Below are 21766 nucleotides of genomic sequence, written 5' to 3'. Positions count from 1 at the left end.
AGACCTTCATATATAGATCAATCGATGACCCAAGAACTTACTTTCTCACTGGTTATGCAAATATTGTAACGCGGATTTGCTTGATTTCTCTATATTTTTACATATTGCAAGGTGTCATTTGTCCATTCATTTAAAAAATGGTCAAAATCCTCTGCCTATTACCTCAATGACTACTACTTTTCTCTCCCCTCTCTACAATTTTATCTCTCTTTCTAAGCTTAGCACACAATTGTACATGACCATTGCTTGTGAGAAATTTGCAGCCAACCCCACTCCACTTCCATGTTCTGCAAACTTTATTTTTATTCCTTTCTTAGATCTACTTTGACTTCTCTCATGTATAAACTTTATAGTAAGTTTCTCTCTGTTTTAGTATTTGTTTCTTGCCCATTCCTGTTAACTTTTTAGTACCCTTTCTTTCCTGTCCTCACTGCAATTATATTTTGTGTATTTAAATCTTTTAGAATCACAATTTGGTTGAAAATACTAAAATAAATAAAAAATGACAAAATATCTTTACAAAATTTAGGGATATTTTGGTTAGTTTTGTGGGGTTCTCGTGAATCCTTACTTGCGGAACTAGGAATCTCAAATACCGAGATCCCACCCATATCGTGTACTCAATTGGCCAAATGCGAAGTAGATGAATACAACTATAAATCGAGTGTGAGAAATAAAACAAACATAAAAAACACACCACAATAACACACGATTTACATGGTTCATCCCATAGGGCTACATCCACGGCCTTGGCAACTAGAAATACATTATCACAATGAAAATTACAGTTTTGAGTTACAAGAGATAATACATATATCTAAACATCGGTAAAAAAATCATCATCGATCTTTCTTTCTAAACTCGCTCTCTCAACTGACAAATACCATCGATCAACCTATTTCCCACCACAATGCCGCTACCAGAAAAATAACCTCGAGAGCAACATAGAGATTTTCTCTTTCTAAAAGTCGAAGTTAACCAACTCATAACTCATGAGAATACCGCCTCTCTTTCGGAGGCCATATCTCTCTCGCTTGGAGACCCATCTCTATATTGAAGATCCATTCCTATAACCCCCAAATGGGTGACCCCAAATGATGGGTATTATGTCCTTCTTCACTCTCTTGTAAATTGTCAATTTCTTGTTTATCAAGAAGATCTATATTCTATTTCCTATAATACCTTAATCTTTAGAAAAAAATATGGATATGGTGATTTAGCTATCACCAAACCCAACAATTTCCACCTTGATAGCAAAATCATTATAATTACCTTAATAACCTTCATTGAATGATTTTTTAATTTCTTCATACTTGCCTCAATTGTGGAATTTTCACAAATATTTTGCCTTCATATTTCTCTACCTCAAACCATGGATATTTCTTGATTTCTTCACACTTGCCTCCATTGTGGAATTTTCACAAACAATTTGCTTTCCAATTTCTCCACCTCAAACCATGTATCCATAAATCTTCGTCATTCCTCTTAAAATTTAAGTTATTTGAAGTGCATTATAGTGAAAAGTATGAAATTTAAAAATTTTAGCACATATGGATTTACAAAAATGAGATTAAAATAAGATACATGCTCTAAGAAGCAGAACATGGGCGTAAAATATAAAATATTTAGAATAATTTTCAAATTCCACAAAATATAGAGGATATTTACATAAAAAAAACCACTACACAAAGCCTATGGGCGAAAATGAACAATGTTTTCGCCAGAGGCTCTGCACTATCCACTTTTTTTGGACGGCATGGATAAATAGATCGCTTAGGTACGATCAATTTTTCACACGAAAAATACGGGAAACCACAATGGCTCTAGGAGAGTCATTGTAACTTTTCAGGCAAAACCACAACGGCTTTACAATAGCCATTGCAGAGCGAAATACTATTCATTTTCGCCCTACGGTGGTTTTAGAACTTTTCCATAAATATCCCAGTTTGACTAGAATTTCTATTTTCCCGATTCCTTTCTTGCCTTGTGTTCCAAATTAGATAAGAGAAAAATGCTCTAACACTTTTCCAAGCTTGCTGCATCTTGTTGTGAAGATTCTTCTATGAAACCAACTGATTGAAAAGAATTTGTATATTTGGATCCTATGCATATTCAAATCATGGAAACAGCAAGGAAAAACCATGTTGACCAACAAAATTTTCTACATACATTTATCTAAAAATTGTGAGTCAATTATTAATAAAATATTAATTTTTTAGTCTCCCCTAGTTTCTTCCAATGCAAGGAAACTAGATGTTACAAGGAACGCTATATGGATAAATTATTAGTTTCACCTTAAACTAAATAAGCATATGTGGATAACATTCCATTGGTCACCCAAAATATCTACGATGAGCTTTATAAAAAGGGTTTATATTAAAAAAAATATACAAAAAAACTATTTATTTTTAATACAAGGATGTCACAATCACTCTTGTCAATCAAATTTCAAATCGGATTGTTGTGAGTGAATCATTGATTAGATTCAATGACCAAGTGTAGATTGCATCATGTGAAGATGTATATCTATTTGCCCCTATTTGATGAAAGCTTCAATTTTATTTTATTTTTTGGTGGTTTTGAAATCTTAGTGTACTGATATTTTTTTTGGACAAAAATTCAGTTTTGGCCATAAACTAGGTAAAATGAAAATCAAATAAATTAAGACAAGTGCAAATAAGATAGAAGGGAGCCACACTTCAAAAAAACAATTAAGAAGGAGGAGGAAAAAATTAAGGATAGATAGAATAGTAATGTTAAAATAGTTCCAGTCAAGAAAAAATAGAAAAACTAAAAAACCCTTAAAAATGAACATTAAGAAAATAATACAATATAAATTTTAAAATAATATCAAAGAAAAAAGAAAAAAAAACTTCTAAAAAATGATGGAGAATCAAACTCCTCTTGCTAGTCAATAGAATTTCATTACTGTATAGAAGATATTGACTCATAATATGTACATCAATTGTGAAAATCAATGGGAAAGAAACACATTAACACTGAGTAGAAAAATAAACACTTTATTTTTTTAAAAGAAAAATCCATGGTTTATAGATTAACAAATTCAACACAATCACATAGTTAAGTAGGCTTAGGCAAGAGCTTACTAGACTAGACTAAGTAAAAAACTAATTGTATACCCAATATGCTAACCTACTCTTTCAAAGAAGTAAGAAAATAATTAAAAAGAATAAGGTCAATGTCAACTTAGTTACTTCTTCAATAAGAGCATTATTTTTTCTTTTTGATGAATTAAGAAAATTATTGTCATTTAGCCCTTTGACAATTCAAATTAAAAGGGTATTTTCATATTATTATTATTTTGAAAAAAAGGGGTTCAATTTGGCTTACCCCAACATAATCCACTCATCTTAGTTTAAAAGAAAAAAAGAAAAAAGAAAAAAAAAGATCAACTCAGTATCACTCTATAGTAGTGTTTCCACCCATGTGTTGGGTGGTAGCAATGTTTTAAAATCCAGATTGGTGGGGCGGACTTTTCGGCCATAAACCTGTGTCAGATTGTTGAATCGGTGATCCTTATCAAAGTCTAAACATGTCCAAATCGGTTAATATTAAATAAAATTAAAATTAAAATCAAAATCAGGATTTATGGGGTGGAGATTTCATCATCATCATCCAAACCTTATCTCAATTATTTGGGTTGGCTATATGAATTTTGATATTCCATTCTATTTTATTAAGGGTCATACATTCTGTAAGACCAAAAGTCGCTTTACATAGTTTTATAATTCATGATGAGATGTATCAAACGTTTGCGCTAGTTGCCTACCTAACAAAACCTATTTCTTTTACCCAAGCTTGGGATAGACTAAGGGAAAATTGAATGTCCTCACCCTTCTTAGACGTGGCATGAGGATTTAAGGGTCCTAAAAATATATTTGATAAGCTCAGAAAAAGGGGAAACAAATATAAAATAGATAGTTTATGAGGGAACTAGGTACAAATCCATACCATCTCAAAAACGGTTTGGTTCTAACTTCTAATTGAGGGAAAATTTAATGTCCTCACCTTCTTAGACTAGGGGTGATGATTTCAGGGATCTAAAAAAATATTCGATAAGCTTGAAAAAAAGAAAAAAAAGGAAAAAAAATAAAAAATAATATATATATATATATATATATATATATATATATATATATATATATATATATATATATATATATATATATATAATTGATAGTTTATGGGAGAGCTAGGTACATATCCATACCATCCCAAAAGTGATTCGGTTTTGACTGATTTCCATCTAGATCAGTGATTTGGATCAGAAAATGTCGAGTTTAACACGTAAGATTATATACAATAAGACTATTTACCTTTGGTATAATAAAATCACAATTATTTACCACCATCCAATATGAAATTTGACAGCTTGGGTGCGTCACAAAGTTTAAAAAAATTTCTTTTGAATTTTGAGCTTGGTCAATGAAATAAATATAGCTACCTAATTTCACATCCAATGATCAAAATTAATTGTAAATAGTCTTGCTATACACTTTTCCTTAAAACATTGGGGTATAATAAAAAAAAGTGGGGTGGATGATAGCTGCCCAAGCTAACCCCATTTCAAAATTTTAATATTTTATTAAAAAATCAGTGCATATATAACTTCTGTGTAGGCCCGCGAAAGCACAAACCCGCGTGAGCATATAATCTTTTAACTGTATATATATATATATATATATATATATATGTTAGACAGGAGTGGAAGCGAACCGTTGAAATTCACCGGCCGTTTTTGGCCTGTCACCAGAGAGGTTTGATTTGACCTGTGATTTTTACGGTTTTGGTTTGGAAGATGAATGGGGGCAATGGAAGGAGCAGGGATTCTCATGGCCCTGCAACTTTTTTCACTCAAGCTGATGCTTTACTCAGGAAGAACCTCACTTTTCAGGTATAAAGCTTTCTTCCATTTCTCCCCCTATACTTTCCCCTTTTCTTCGTGGTTCCCAATTTTTGATTGATTTTCAGTTTTTTGTTTTCAATTTTTTATCCCAAGAATCTGAGAATTCAACTTCTTCCCCTATACTTTCCCCTTATCTTTGTGATTCACTAGTTTCGATTGAGTTTCAGTTGCTGGTTATCAAATTTTTATCTCAAGAATCTGAGAGGACTTTAATTCTCTCTCTCTCTCTCTCTCTATTTATCTATCTATCTCTCTATCTATCTATGGTTCTATTGATCTGCCTCTAAGATAGCGATGCTTTGATGGGTCTATTTTAAATATGGAAATTAAGGAGTTATTTTTTTAGCATACTTGATTTTTGTTGCCCAACCCTTTTTTTTCAATCTATGTAATTACATATAAATTGTTAATTTTACCTAAATGGTTTGATCTCTGACAAAAAAATGACCTGAAATTTTTGAAAAAATATATTTTCTATATGTTTTTATTTGACAGGGTAATTCATATTCCTTTCTCTTCTTGATTGTTCATATCATATGATAGGTACCAACTGTGAATTTATTTTTATGAGGGAAAATCCTTACTCTTTCTTAGGATTGAAATAAGGAAATTGAGTCATGATGGAGGATCATTTGGTTCAAAATGAGATGTATTGTACTATTTTTTAGTTTAAGCATTTTTTTTGAAGAAGATTGTTGATTATTAATGAAAGCAAAACTGAATTGACAAAGTAATGAAGTCAATTTGTAGCTTCAAAATTGGGGTTTACATGAATTCAGGAACAATGACACTATAATAAAAGTTAGTATTTGATTTTTTTATTATGGCATTATATTGAAAAGTTTTATTTTTTATATATTTGAGTTTTTGGAGGTAGGATTTATAGGAAAATTTGGATATCAGGTAGTGGAAATTTTATGCTTCATTTGCAATTCCAAGTATTGCTTGGATTCAAGTTCTGTTATTTTTCCATATCTTTGCTGTATTTGTGGGAAGTTTTTGTTAATCGTGATGATTTGTAATACATCCAAGCAACGACCCAATAAACACAGGAGTTGTTCACCCAAAATAAAAATAAAAATGAAACTAAAATAAAAAAGAGAGTTAGACAAGGATGGAATTGAAGCCGTGATTTTCTTTTGAAGAAACTGCACTCTAACTGTGATGTTTGTGTGTTTTTATGTTTTTTTCTTTTTTTCTCAGCATAGAAGAAAAAACTTTCTTTCTTATAGCATGTTTTCAGGGAACAATTTAATCTGTGTTTTAGTCTCATAGATATTATATTTGGATTTTGGAAAAAGTTTACAGAATATTGCAACCTTTACTTGTAGAAGTAAGGTTTGCCTAATCTACACCATCCATTTTATTTGAATAGGGCAGATTTGACACTATATTAAAAAATGTATCAATTTTTGATACCATCTTAAAAGACATGTCAAATCTACACTATCCAACTATAATAAAGGGAGTAGAACATGACAACCTTACTTCTACAAGTAAGGTTGCCACCTTATACAAACCACACCCATTATATTTGCCATCATCTATAAGACTAGAACCTTGCTTATGTATGGGATTCTAGCACTGACTTGATTGGTTACGGTTTTCACTAGTGCAACACTACATCCTAGGTTTGAATCCCACCACTGACCAACCAACCAAAATAAGGGTGATGCAGGGAAATTTAAGGGAACAATAAAAACAACAATAAATAGAGCTAAACACAAGCACAATTCGAAAAACCCTAGGGTTTCTTTTCCTTACCCAAGCTAGGGTTCCTTCTCTTTTTCAAATTCGAAAAATCATGTGGAATTCCCCTCTCAAAGCGCCACACATCTCTTATATATCATAATTCAATGTTCAAAGGTATTATATGTCCATACAACGATTAAAATGACTTATATATCCTAACTTAAACTTAAATTTTATAATAACAAATTTGTCCTTGTGAATAATACCCCTGAATAGTATTCATGAATACTACTTGTGATTAGTTCCCATGAAATTAAAAAAAATATATAAAAACCCTAGAATCCTTAAAAAACTAAAAACCCTAGAAATAAGCCCTAAAAGCAAACTATAATATATATCCTTTAAAGTTGAATAAAAATAAAGAATAAGAACAATTTTTCCCTCTATCATTCTCCTTTGGTTGGAGAAAACTCGTCCTCAAGTTTTGAAGTGTGTTAAGATGATATTGACATTAATCCAACAACATTCTTCAACACGAATATTGTAAATATGATATTGGGACTTGTGGGTTACTTCACTGATCAAAACACGATGATTATGCATTGGAACTGAGAAACCCTCGAGGAAAGGGTCACTATATGTCGATGGAAAATTTTTAATCATGTAAACTTGTTGAATTTGCATCACTTCAGCCATGTAACCCTGCTTAATTTGCCCAGGCTCAACTCTAGTACGCACCATAAGTGCATCTTTGAGATCAACGTTTAAACCAACAACTTCACCTTTCAATTATCCTTTAAGTACGTCCTTTTTTGCCTCGTCAAATACCAATTGAACCACGAAATCTTAATCATCATCTTAGATTGGATCTCCTGCAAGATCTTATTCTTCATCTAAACATGTGTCGAAGATTGGTGGCAGATCCCAATTTACATCCTACTTTCGATACGATTTGTGTCAAAATCAAGAATTTCATCCTCCAAATCGAAAACCCTAGAGTGATGTTCCCCATATCTAGGTCATCTATGACTGTCCTCTTCACTCGACACCCCACTTGGAGCACAAAAGTAAAAAGGCTTATACTCGAGATCCTCTTGGTCTGAAAGATCACCGTCTTGCCTATTATTGAGGCTCGCGAACTGCTACACCAATTGTTGTACTTGCCTTTCAAGTTCCTCAATTCTGTCATCTATGGGATCACAGAGTGGATCTACAAAAATCCCCCTTCTACTACCCCTTCTCGCTGCCATGGGTTCGTCGAAATCACAAACCCTAGGCAAATAATTAACAAAAATTGTTGAAATTAGCAAGATCTAGGTTGTTTTGGCAAAACTTTGGCCAAAATCAGCAAACTTAGACCCCACTATAACTTCCCCTCTTTGTTGTTGACCTAGGGCACCAAAAAAAGTGGTAGTATAATAACTTCCTACGTGCTACAGTAAATTCCATACTTGCTACAGTAACTTCGTGTAGATCACAGGCTCTAATACCAATTGATGCAAGAAAATTTGAAGGAACAGTAAAAACAACAAAAAAAAAGCTAAACACAAGCACAATTTGAAGAAACCTAGGGTTTGTTCTCCTTACCCAAGCTAGGGTTATAAATGCCTAAGCTTTTTCCTTTTTCAAGTTCTAAAAGTCGTGTGGAATTCCCCTCTCAAAGGCCACATATCTCTTATATACTATAATTCAATGTCCAAAGATATTGCATGTCCATATAATGATTAAAATGATATATATATCTCCTAACTTAAACGTAAATTTCCTAATGACAAATTTACCCTTGTGAATAGTACCCATGAATAGTACTTGTGAATAGTTCCCATGAAATAAAAAAAAATATATAAAAATCCTAGAATCCGTAAAAAACTAAAAAAACCCTAGAAAAAAACTTTAAAAAAGCAAACTACAATATACATCCTTTAAAGTTGAATAAAACTAAAGAATAAGGACAAATTTTCCTTCCATCAAAGGGCTATCTTCTATTTATATCTCATGCTACTCTTGTATGTCTACAGAAACATAACATGAGAACAAATTGCGGGCTCATTGCTTTTCCTATCTACCTCTGTATCATAATCCTCACAATTCAAGTGCTGATTAACAATGAACTCGACAAGCCCAAAAACAAGTGTGGGTGCCAATGTATTGACGCAAATGGAGATGGGACTTGTGAGAATGTATGTGGAATACAATATTCAAGCTTAGATCAAGTTGGCACTTGTCCAATACCAAGCCCACCAACATGGCCAGCACTCCTTCAAGTACCTGGTCCAAAGTATCGAGCTTCGAGGACTGATTCAAATTCCTTAGCTGACTTGCCAGACAGTTCATGCAAAGAGACAGGGAACTGCCCTGTGACTATACTTTATACAGGAGGGAACAAAACACTAGCAACAAGTATGTGCTCTTTCTTGTTATGCTTTTAAATGGATACAATCTCGAATAGAATTATTGTGCCTTAAAATCTTACTTTGTTTCTTGTCATGTTTAGGACAAGTGCTCTAGTATGCTTCCTTGTTCATTTCTAAGCAGTGTATTATAGACTTGTTGAGTCTGACTGGGACACACCTGAGTTATTTCGAGCCAGCACTCTTACCAGCTCTGGATGAGCTTGTCTAGGAGATCTGAGTCTGTATGATTCCTCAAAAATTCTAATGATATTCTTCAAAGAGGATGATTTCCTAAAGATGAGACTCGAAGAGTCACGTCGAGACTCCCAGAGCAGGCCCTCCCTGGCAGTGGCCGAGTCCCGGGGCGAGTCCGAGGATTGAAACTCTGGTTCTAAGTGATGATCTTTAATATCTCTGATTTGATTGAAATTGATTCTCTTCGGTCTTGGAGGTTCAAGAACATAGTGGCATAGCTTTTTGTAATCACTCAGCCATTAGAGCTAACTTTGTTTCTTATAATTAGGGCTACATACTCTGCATGAGATTATAAAAATGAATAGGAAAAGGAATATCAGAAAACTTAATGACATGATAAAGTAAATGTTCTAAGGAATGAGACAAAATGATGAAGAATCACAGTAAATATATATAGAAGAAATGATATAAAGAAAGAAAATAAAAATAAAAATTGTAGAGAAAAATAAATGAAAAGAAGTATGAGAAAAAGATGAAATAAAACCTGCGGTCCTCACCAGCAGCTGATCATGCTGCGTGAATGGATTATGAAAAGCAAAGATATTAGACTTCACATGTCATAACTATGGCTATGGCATTCAATATTTCCATTGGGTTAATTCTTAAGAATGCTTTGCAGGTTTGGCTGGGAATTTGGTGACAAATGCTTTTCCTGCAAGTACATCGGATTCTTTGACTTTGCTATCTGAAGTCCTTCCTGTGAGTGTTTTGCTTTGATGGGACTCCTGCAGTTTTAGTATTCATGTGTACAATGCCTCCATGATTCCAAAGTAATTTACTGGCATGCTCTTTGTTTGATATTCTTCAGGGAACAGATACAATGCCCGAGCAAAGCAATTATCTTGAACCTGCTTTCTTCTCTGGCCACCCCCTATATATTGTTCGACCTCAGTGTGCTTCAAATTTTAACCTTCCGGTTTCTTTCCAGATAGCTTCTTATACAGTTCAACAAAGTATATGATTTACCCTTCAATGATTTAATTTTTGCTTCTCATCAGATACTCGCTTTTTATTCTTTTCTTATTTCCTCTTTTATTCTATTTATTTATTTATTTACTTTTGCAATTGGTTGCAGAGGTCGAATGTGTGCAGGGTTTACATTTGTGGCGTAATAGTTCATCTGTTGTGAATAATGAGCTGTTTAAGGGATATAGGAAGGGCAATTCAGCCAAAGAGATCAATGAAATTCTGGCTGGTCAATTATACCCTGATTGCTTGATAATCTCTTTTCTTCCCTTCTCTTTTGATTGACATCATGTATTTTTTTTATCTTGTTTCATGAACGCTGATATATGTCCCATGACATTTTCTCAAGCAGCCTTTGATTTCCTGGACTCTGACCAAAATAAATTCAATTTGAATGTCTGGTACAACTCAACTTATAATAATGATACTGGGTTTTCTTCTATTCCCCTGGTGCGGCTTCCACGCTCATTAAACATGGTAGGTGTCCCAAGAGATTACCCTTTATATGCCTTTTTGGGGACTATAAGCCACTGTTGTATTTGAAATGTGTTAATTTTCTTTCATATTGGCTTGGGACATATGGATTTTGTGGTTTGGAAGTCAACTAGTATTCATAAGACTCCTGGTTTGAAATTCAGCTACTTGTAGTGAAATTCCTTGCGATCATTTCTGTATCTAATCATTTGTGATGAATGATATGCATAAGTTTCTTGTCCGTGCAGGCATCAAATGCCTACTTGCAGTATCTTAGAGGTGCAGGAGTGAAAATGCTGATTGATTTTGTCAAAGAAATGCCGAAACCTCCAACAAAGATTAGGCTGGATTTCTCTTCTATTCTCGGTCCACTTTTTTTCACATGGGTTGTTCAATTACTTCTTCCAGTAAGATAATAATTTCTTGCTCAAGAGTTCTTTTCCGACAACATATCTTTAATGACCAATACACAAACTACACAGGTTCTTAATGTGGCATTGTACATTGTTAATAGTTAAACTCAGGGTTTAAAATAAATGCCAATCCAGATCGGAATCGCCCGATCTGGATTGATATTCAATGGGACCATCCTTGTTCCCTAAATATATCGGGAACCAAGTGATTCTTGAAAGGAATTGGCTAGTTCCTGACAAAACCGATTGATTTTTTTAGGGAACTGGACGGTCCAACAGGGCAAACCATCCAATTCCCATGAATTTTTTTATTATTATATTTTTAGTTTTTATAATATTTTTTTATTTACAAGAGATGGCCCCACATCTCTATACCCCACACCCACTTGGTGCAATATGTGAAGATGCCTTGCCCCAGGCGGTCTTTTATACTTTCTCAGCTCCCAACTTTTATCCCACATCCACTCGCAATGGGTAAACACATTAATGTGATAAATCCTTTAACCCTTGCAAAATTTTTAACTTTAGTCCACTTTCGCTCTCCTCCCCCCTGGGATGGCTGCTTGCTGGGTGAGTTTTGAAAAGTGATGCATAAACACCAATGTTTTTTACCGATCCGGGTCGGAATCACTAATTTAGATCGAGAACTGGTGGGACCGGTCTGGTTCTTACTATACATTGGGAACTAGCTGATCCGGCCCCATATTTTATTCTTTATAATTTTTTCAATTTTATATTTTGTTCTCTATTTTTTTGTTGGCGGATTCACTTGACCGGACTGCCAATCCACCGATTTGGGTCAATTTTCAAGGGGACGATTCGTCCAACTAATCCATTTTTGCACCCAATTTTTGTAGTATACCTGGAAAGTCTTGTGATGTGCCTAGAAAGCACAATTTTGCCCCAAGTTTTAATGTGGTCTTTCTAGAACACACAATTCTGCAACTAACATCATAAGACTTTCCAGAGAGAGATGGAAAGTGATGCGTCTTATGCATATATCTTCCATGAATCTCTGTGTAAATTTGACAAACCCTAACACACCAAAATTTGACAAACCCTACGAGGTATGTTATCCAAAATTCATGAGTTCACCAAAATTTGCGCCTACAAGACATAAACCCCTTTCCAAAGATTTGACTCAACTAAAATGAAAATCTAAAGTCTCAACACAAACCCTCTCTCTCTCTCTCTCTCTCTCTCTCTCTCTCTCTCTCTCTCTTAAAGTTCTTCATTTTCACATAATATGTGTGTTCCATAACGTAAGATCCACTCTACCTCTTTCTCTCTCTCTCTCTCTCTCTCACACACACACACATACTCTCCTAAAACATGTACATTCTCTCTCTCCTAAAATATTATATTATAGTCTCTTTACTCCATCTTTTTGGAAATAAATGATTAATTTAATAAATTAATTTTCAGGAAAAGAGGAAATATAAGAAAAGAGTAGACAAAAGCCTTATTCTTTGCAAGTGCAAGTGGCAATGGAGATCATAAAAATGCAAAAAAAAAAAAAAAAAAAAAAAAAAAAAAAAGAAGAACACTGGGTTGGAGAGATCCATTTATCGCAATGAGTTGCCTTTTAAACTGCACTTTGACTATAAAATGAATCTAATGAACAACAAATACTTAGACATGAGACATGTTCTTAGTATCATGTATTTTTGGTAAAATAATGGAAAACCATACTGCAATACCACTATTTTTCTGGAAACCTACAAAACTAGATTTTTAATAAATTTTAGTGATTTTTTGAAATTTTTTAAGGATGGATCCTGCCGATCCACCGATCCCAATTGCTAATCCGCCGATCCAGATCACTTTTCCAGATGGTCAATCCCCGTTGCTGATCCGGGTTTCCAAACATTGATTATACTTAACATGATAGAACTGTTGATTGTCCACCTAGCTGGAGAGAAACTTGACTTTAGTTTGTCATTATAGATGTCAAGAGGTCATCAGATGAACTCATATTTCTCTTATACACTTTTATGTTCAATCCTGCCCATGTAGGTGATATTGACATATATAGTTTATGAGAAGCAAAAGAACTTGCGGATCATGATGAAAATGCACGGACTTGGTGATGGCCCTTATTGGGTTATTTCTTATGCATATTTCCTAACCATATCATTGGTTTATATGATATGTTTTGTGATATTTGGCTCCGTTATAGGTAATATTCTCTCGTACACCATGCTTTACTGTGTAGTTATGTAAGTGAAACCTTTTAATGCAAATTCATTTTATGTTACAGGGCTGAAGTTCTTCACATTGAATTCCTATGGCATACAATTTGTGTTCTATTTCATTTACATTAATCTGCAGATTTCATTTGCCTTCCTAGTGGCAACGATCTTTTCAAATGCCAAAACTGCTACAGGTTTGAGTTGAATGAAAATTATTTATTACTTCTCTTTTTTGTTTGTTATGAGACTTGGACAAGGCACCTGGATATATTATTATGAAATTTGATGGTGGCAGTTGCTGCATACAAATATGTATTTGGATCAGGGCTCTTAGGAGCCTATCTTCTCCAATTCTTTGTTGAAGATACATCTTTTCCAAGTAAGTGAATGGGACATGATTTTCATGAGATGTGGGCTTCTCTATGCATTAAGATGCTTTTTCCTTATTACTTAAAATAAAAAGGGAAAGGATGCTATATTCAAATGGGCTATGGAAGAACCACTGTTCTTTGATATGATGAATTGTGATGTAGAAGAGTGGGACCCTACATCAGGGTCATATCTTGTTCTTGTGCTCTCTCTCTCTCTCTCTCTCTCTCTCTCTCTCTCACTCTCTCCATGGTTCAATGGGTGGTGACAATCCAGAGGACTATAAGTTCTCCATAGTCCATTTGATCATAGTGTACTGTGGATGACAGCTTATGAGGCACTTCATTAACGTTTCTGATATCTCCATTTCTAAATCAAATCGGCATGAATTTGCTCATGGCTTTTCAATTCTTGCAGGAGGTTGGGTTTTGGTGATGGAAATCATTCCTGGTTTTTCCTTGTTTAGGGGACTATATGAGCTTGCACAGTATTCTTCTACAGGATATTACATGGGAACCGAAGGCATGAGATGGAAAAATTTGAATGATGATGACAACGGAATGATGGCTGTCCTAATTATCATGCTCATAGAATGGATAATTTTTCTCCCGCTTGCGTACTACTTAGATCAAGTTGCTTCCTTTGGAAGTGGAATCAGGAAACATCCTTTATTTTTCTTACAATCCATCAGGAAGAAACGCTCACTATCTTTTAACCGACCAAGTCTTCAACGACAAGGATCTAACGTTTTTGTAGATATGGAAAAACCTGATGTTTCTCGAGAGGTGAAGGACTTTCCTTTTTTTCTGGCTTTCCTTAAACAATTTGAAAACTTTTGATGTTAAATTTTTTGTTAGATGTATCTTTTGTATGCATTTTCCTAGAATCCAACTTTTCTTTATTTACCATTGTTGTTTTACGTCCCTGGCAGTCATTTTTATTGTTAAACTGAATGGAATTGCTGGGGTTAGATATTTTCGCGTGTGTTTTCTTAAATGAAATGTAGTTTAATTCTCTTATTGCAGAGGGAGGCGGTTGAACAATTACTAATGGAATCCAGTACAAGCCATTCTATCATCTGTGATAACTTGAAAAAGGTCTATCCAGGGAGGGATGGAAACCCCCCAAAATTTGCAGTCCGTGGCCTCTCTCTTGCCTTGCCTCGAGGGGAATGCTTCGGCATGCTTGGACCCAATGGTGCCGGGAAGACCACCTTCATCAATATGGTCCGCCTGCAACAACCCAACCTTGATTCTCTCTCTCTCTGTCTATATATATATATATATATATAATGGCTGGGTGGGTATTCGGGTTTGGTAGGACTCATTAGGTCATTAAATCATCCAAACTTATGGGTGAGTGGTTCCTTAAATATTTAATCGCATCCAACAGACCAAATTAGTGGGAAAGTCCAGAGATTTCAAAATTGCACGGTTTTATAGGCCATCTGAAATGTGGCTTTGAGTTCCTTTTAGTGCTCTGCTATCTATTCTTTTGAATGTCATGGGCTTACAGCTCAGTTGCTGTATTTATCATATTCATATCTCTACATTGTAAGCTTAATGTTGTAATAATTTCATATTGTTTTTCATTTTAGTTTGTTTATTATCAAAGGTTCTGATGAAGGCTACATGACTACAGATGATTGGGCTTATGTCACCTAGTTCTGGCCATGCTTATGTGGAGGGTCTGGACATACGTACTGATATGGATAAAATATATACAAGCATGGGTGTATGTCCACAGCATGAGTAAGCATGACTATCCCTAGACTCTTAGTATGGAGAATGTAAAAGGGATGAAATGCTGTGTGTGTGCGTGCGTGCGTGTGTGTGTGTGTGTGTGTGATAGAACTGGGGAATATGATAAAATCAATTGAATGAACTATTTGTAAAACTTGGATGATCCTTTTGAGTTTACTCTGATTTGGGTTTTTTGCTTGACTGATCAGAGTCTCTTTTCTTTCTTGAGTTCTAATGGTTTACTTGTGATACAGCTTGCTCTGGGAAACACTAAGTGGTAGGGAGCATCTGTTGTTCTATGGTAGACTAAAGAACCTCAAGGGTGCCACCTTAAAAACTGTAGGAACCCAGTCCGTTGTACTGATTTATGGTTCTATCACTTGGGATGTATGTTTAATTCTTGCAAAGTATGAGTACATATGTGCATGTGCATGTGCATGAATTCACATTTGGATATATGATATTCTTTCTTGTTACAGAATGTGGAAGAATCATTGAAGAGTGTAAATCTTTATAATGGAGGTGTTGGGGACAAGCAAGCTGGTAAATATAGTGGGGGTATGAAGAGGAGGCTGAGTGTTGCTATTTCACTTATTGGAGATCCTCAGGTATGCATAATTGTCTTAGTAAGAGGAATGGCATGTTTCTTGACATTCATGACGTGGTCCTTGCCTTGTCATACTCTATTCACTTTCAGAAATTTCTCTCATTTTCACAAAAGGAACATTTATTTCAGACATAAATACTCAGATTGCAATTAAATTATTGCTAAGGTTTAGGGCATTTGGGAAATAGATGTTTTCATGCTGATAAATATGTACATGTTTTTATCTTTCTATTGTCCTCACCCCGTTTCTTTCTTCCTTTTTTGTAGTCCATTTGATTTTTGAATAATGTCTTGGCGACGAAGCTTTCTATCATTTATAAGAAGAAAGTGAAATAAAATCTTTGTGACGTCTTATATTATCAGGTTGTATATATGGATGAGCCGAGCACAGGACTAGACCCAGCTTCACGAAACAACTTATGGAGTGTAGTCAAACGTGCAAAGCGAGATCGGGCAATCATTCTTACAAGTAATATGCTTATCTACCACTCTTTCCTTTGTCTTAGCATTGCATATCCATTTTTAAAAATTCTTTTCTGATACTCCTCTCATAGGTTGTCTCTTACAGATGAAGTGTGGCATCCTCCTCTCTCTCTCTTTCTCTCTCTCTCTCTCTCTCTCTCTCTCTCTCAATCCCAGTAATACTTACTCTTGGACATGTAATTACAGCACATTCCATGGAAGAGGCGGAGGTTCTCTGTGATCGACTGGGCATCTTTGTTGATGGCTGTTTCCAGTGCCTAGGAAACGCCAAAGAGGTAAATTCATGTGCCTCTTTCCATATGCACATATTCATTACACCTAGTATATATCACTTTAAAAACTACCAATTTAAGTGAACTTTTGGGATATCTAAAAGAATGTGGTTTAATCAGATATTAGAAAAGAACCCAAAGAATTAATAGCATCTTTGACTAGCTAGTATTACACGTATATATTTTGTCTTGTATAATCATTTGTTTTGTTGTAGAGTTATGTCATGGATATTGGTTTGTATGAAGTCATTTGTGCACAGTTCCATGAAAACTCTCTCTCTCTCTCTCTCTCTCTCTCTCTCACATACACATCTCTACCTTTTATGAAACAGCTGAAAGCTAGATATGGCGGGTCATACATATTTACGATGACAACATCTGCTAGTGAAGAGAAGGAAGTGGAGAATTTGGTGAGCCGTCTCTCTCCTAATGTAAACAAAATATACCATCTCTCTGGGACCCAAAAATTTGAATTGCCAAAGCAAGAGGTTCGGATTGCCGACGTGTTCCAAGCTGTAGAAATTGCAAAGAAAAAATTCACAATCCAAGCTTGGGGATTGGCTGACACCACCCTTGAAGATGTCTTCATCGATGTTGCTCGTAGTGCACAAGCTTTTAATGTTCTCTCATGATAATGCCACTACAATCACAAATTAATGCATGGACTTTTTTCAAATTTTTATGTATTTTATTTCAATTTTGGGTGGTGAGATCTGATGATTGTTAGTCTATAATTAGCAATGGGTGGGTTCCCATAAATCGAAAATATCATTGTATGTTATTGGACTTGTGGTCATAATGCTTGTATACAGTACTGTTTATTATGTTTTGTGAAAATGAAATACCTAATTTCATGCAGTCTTTAAGGGGTTTATGTACGCCTGAACATATAATATGGTGCCATATCATTATTCTGTCACTAGGTTTTCAGTGGAAGAGTGGGAACTTGCCCGGGTTGAAAAGGATTGACTGTTAAAAATCTAATATCTTTGTAAGCCAAAGGGCTTATACTGTATCATAGGCCAGATGACCTAGATTTAAGGAGAGGAGGCGTTCTAGGGAGTCATGAACCGGATACATTTTGCCTCACATTTTCTGTGTATTTATTTTTTTAATTTTTAGGAAACTTCTTGTAAATATCTCCTTAATTTTGCAAAATTTTGAAAGTGCCCCCCAATATTTCATATTTTACGCTCTTGTTCCCACTTTTTTAGGGCATATATTGCATTTTGCATTTATTTTTTTTATGCTTTATATTATGCTTTAATTTTGATTATTCATACTTCTCATCATCATGCAACATAAAAATTTAGAAAATGACAATTCGAAATAAATAAACTGACCAAAATGATGAAAATACCCCTAAAATTTTTATACATATTGATATTGTAGTCATTTTATTTTATTGAATCATTTTTTATATTTTTTACATGTTGCACATGTATGCCAAATTTGTGGTCTGGCACGCTTTACCCTTGGTTCATTTATCGATCCTTCAATCTGTAGATTGTCGGACTTATAGTACACCATTTTCCAACCTTTTCTTCTTTTTTTTTTGGAAATTGTGGTTAACTAGGACTTTCTTGGATGAATGGGTTAGGAAGATTGGGATATACTAAAGGGCCGTTTGGTTCCCTGAAAAGAGAAAAAAAAAATGAAATGTGAAGAGTAAGGCCTTTTCATAGAGCAAGTTCTTTATCAATCATTTTTTGTGGGTAAGTCAGTAGGAGAGAAGGTCCTACTTGTTTTTCATTAGTAGAAAAAAAGGTCAAATATTCATAGTTTAACAACCCTATAAGGAATTTGTGCAACATCAAGAAGTAAATGAAGGGTAAGAAAATCTCGCGTCTTGCATGCCAAATAATGGCATTAAAGAAAACCGTAGCTTTTTTGGCAAGAGTCTTGGCCACCATATTGGCCTCACAAAAGATGTGTGAAAAAGATTGCACACGGTTAGTGAGCTTATGTTGGTAGTTGGCAACAACAATGTGGAGCAACTATGGCGCCCTACACCCTACAACGACTATAAATAACATCAACCAACATAGACGAGTCAATCTCTGCAGTGGGAAACAGTCAAGCTGTATGGCTAGGTCCTGCTTTCAGGGCATAGAAATCTGCATAATTATTAGATGCCTAACCAAGGGGATGCGCAAATGCTGCAAGAAAAAATCCATCATCACCGTGATAACTCCGCCTCCACCTACGAGCCTTGGATTATGGAGAGAAGCACCATCGACATTAAGTTTGAAGTGATGAGGGAGAGGGAAAGACCATGCAATTGGGAATCATGTTTTAGTTTGTTGCTGACACCCATGTAATATGAAGGTTGTTTGCCATGACCTTTTCTGATAAATGAAAAGATCAAGACTTAAGATCCGCAAGCTCATTAACATGGGAAATAATTATTTTGAGAAGATGCTCATGTTCCCCATGAAAATGCTATGGTTATGTTCTTCCCATAGTAACCAAACAATGGTGACAAAAGTGGGAAAGCCCAACTGATTTGAACCTATATGCAGTGCATCTCCTTTATATAGCTGCCATGGAGGGGTTTAACTGAAATCTCTTACCACATCACCAGTTGATTTCTAAAGCCTCTTCGAGAAAGTACATTGACGGAGACCAAATGTTGTCATCATTGTTAGGACAAAAAGGGCATATGGAATCTAAGACGGCCCCTCTCTACAGTAATAAAAAATAAGTAGGGAGACGTTGATGAAGGGCCAACCAAAAAAACCATTTTGTTCTTGAATGAAAGCGTGAAGACCATAGCACTCTAAAGACGCCTGTGGGATACTCCCATGTCTAATAAATTCCCATGGCATCTTTAACTGAGAAGATATCATTGCTAGAGCGAGTCCAAACTAGAAAATCTCTCTCAGGTTTTGAGTGGAAGTGAATAACCTTCACCTATATCAGTCCATGCATGAAGGAATAATCATGAAACAGTATTCAAAAACTTGTATTTAAATCATCATTCACATGAGAAATTCTATAGTACTTATACTGTTTTTTTTTCTTTTTTTTTTGTGTTTTTCGTATTTGTGTCATCATCTTGCAACAAGGCCCTAGCTTTTAGAAATTTTCTATATGTAATAGAGTTCAAAATATTAAGGTTTTCTTAAATGTCACATTTTATACTAAGTCATATAATTTAAATGATATGCTTCTTGGACATAAAAAAATTGCTTAAAGAGGTAAAAAAGGAGTAATTTAGCCAAGGGATTGTATACAATGAGACAATTTATCTTTGATACAAGAAGGTCACAATTATTATTGGGAGACATAAGGTATGATTTTGTTCATGTCCAAGTATATGGCATCACTACTAGCTGACTTTTAGGACGCATTCGGCTTCATATGTTACACTGGATTTTTCCAGCACCAATATAATATGGATATGTACGTTTATAGTCTATGTATTTTTTAACACATTAAGGACACAACACTTGTGTTTGACACTTATAGATTTAAACATTTCTTAATTTTTATTATTAAAAACTCATTAAAAAATTGCTCATGCCAAATAAAATCACACATCCCCCTCTTTATGGTACACTAATATGTTGTGTCGGATGATTAATAAATTTGAAATTAGCTTTTCTAACATTCATATATGTGTCAAATGCTGATATTTGTATCTGTAGCTATGTAACATGGTGAACAACCTAATTTTATAGATTTTTTATTTTTATTTAGTCTAAGTTGTATTATTATTATCTATACAATATAGTGCCCTATTGGATTGTGTAAACTTTGCTATTCATTATTGGACACCACCCGTTGCACCCAGCAAATCATCTCCACCATCTACGGTGGGGATTCAGCGTGAATACTAGTTGCATGGATCGTGTAGGTTCCAACGTTCAGGATGATTTGCCTTAATTTTCATGTCCACTTGAGATCGCAAAATGTATCTTGGTGATTTTTTTAATGTAACAATGGGGCTGACAACAGGCTGGGCCTAACCCGTCCCAAGCCCCTAGAGACCTGGGCGGACCGGGGCTAAAGGAGCCCTTGGCTTAGGCTTCACCTGGGGCCCTTGCTAGGTAACCTGACCTAGCCTTGGCCTTATTCAGGCTCCAATGGAAGCTTTGCAATAAATAAATAAATAAATAAAAAGTAACATAAGTAGAAGACTAGGCTGAGCTAGGATTAGGGGTGGCAACGGGTTGGGTCCAGTTGGGCTAGGACCCAAGTCCAAGTTTTGGATTCAGATCCGACCTTTCAGATCCAAATTTGGACCCATACCCAGACCCCAGGTCCGGTCTACTCGTCGGGTCCTGGATTTTGTCATGTCCATTGCCATCTTATAACTATGAGCTTTTTCTTTTTATATATTTTTATATAGCCAAGGCTCTAAACAATCAAATTAGAGCCCACCTAAAAAATTTGATTAGAGGAGGTTGTTTTGCTGTTCAAATATCTTCAAATTGATAGTCTCAACATCAAGATGCATGAACATGAGAAAAAAATGGATTTCAAGTTTTGGAAATAATGTATCTTGTAACGCATTGTTGAACTGTCAATTTCCAAGATTTTCAAGTTTTCATAGATTTGCTTGATCTACACTAATTTTCAAGCTTTTAACTTTTATAATTAAAAATACAAATATATTTTAAGGCTATCTCAAAAATTTCTAGTATTGAAACCACATTTCTTAATACTATTTGAAGGTGCGCTTTACTTTTTTTTTGCCCTTTTTTTACCATAATATACCTATATTATTGGCAACATTTGCAGTATTGCACGACATTTATGAATACCCACATATTATATATACTCACATTTCTTATTGTTTTAGGTAATAACTGGAAATTACTAAAAACAAACGTATTGGCAACATTTATGAATACCCACATATTAACCCTGTTATCCAGCTGGAGCATAAAAGTATTCGGGTCCAGTTTTTTACCCGAACCGACTTTTTGAGTCCAAAATTTGGACCCATACCTACACCCAAGGTCGTGTTTGCCTA

At 34.9% G+C, this 21766-nt stretch overlaps 1 protein-coding gene across 4 annotated transcripts; it reads left to right on the top strand.

The window, feature by feature from the left end:
- The first annotated feature begins 4736 nt into the window (after positions 1 to 4736).
- On the top strand, positions 4737 to 17643 carry LOC18431986 (ABC transporter A family member 7). 4 transcript variants are annotated; one of them, XR_016056444.1, is made up of 18 exons: positions 4737 to 4915; positions 8638 to 9019; positions 9887 to 9966; positions 10076 to 10220; positions 10343 to 10462; positions 10586 to 10710; positions 10956 to 11114; positions 13137 to 13299; positions 13381 to 13506; positions 13608 to 13691; positions 14099 to 14466; positions 14707 to 15036; positions 15323 to 15432; positions 15678 to 15762; positions 15903 to 16031; positions 16394 to 16499; positions 16700 to 16788; positions 17118 to 17643. XR_016056444.1 is itself a non-coding variant. In XM_006842097.4 (18 exons), the coding sequence occupies exons 1-18, from the start codon at positions 4820 to 4822 to the stop codon at positions 17415 to 17417; spliced, it is 2868 nt and encodes a 955-aa protein (XP_006842160.1). In that variant the 5' UTR covers positions 4737 to 4819; the 3' UTR covers positions 17418 to 17643. The 4 variants fall into 4 exon arrangements, 2 of the variants coding, with proteins under 2 accessions (XP_006842160.1, XP_088724387.1); XM_006842097.4 differs by having other exon boundaries at positions 14707 to 14907; XR_016056443.1 differs by lacking the exon at positions 15678 to 15762 and having other exon boundaries at positions 14707 to 14907.
- Positions 17644 to 21766: the final 4123 nt, after the last annotated feature.

The sequence above is a fragment of the Amborella trichopoda genome, chromosome 5, assembly GCF_054954075.1.
Source record: "Amborella trichopoda isolate Santa Cruz 75 chromosome 5, AtrichopodaSantaCruz75HAP2 v2.0, whole genome shotgun sequence".
In the NCBI taxonomy this organism is placed as follows: Eukaryota; Viridiplantae; Streptophyta; class Magnoliopsida; order Amborellales; family Amborellaceae; genus Amborella; species Amborella trichopoda.
The sequence above is the reverse complement of the archived record's forward strand: the minus strand, read 5'-3'. Positions and strand labels throughout refer to the sequence as shown.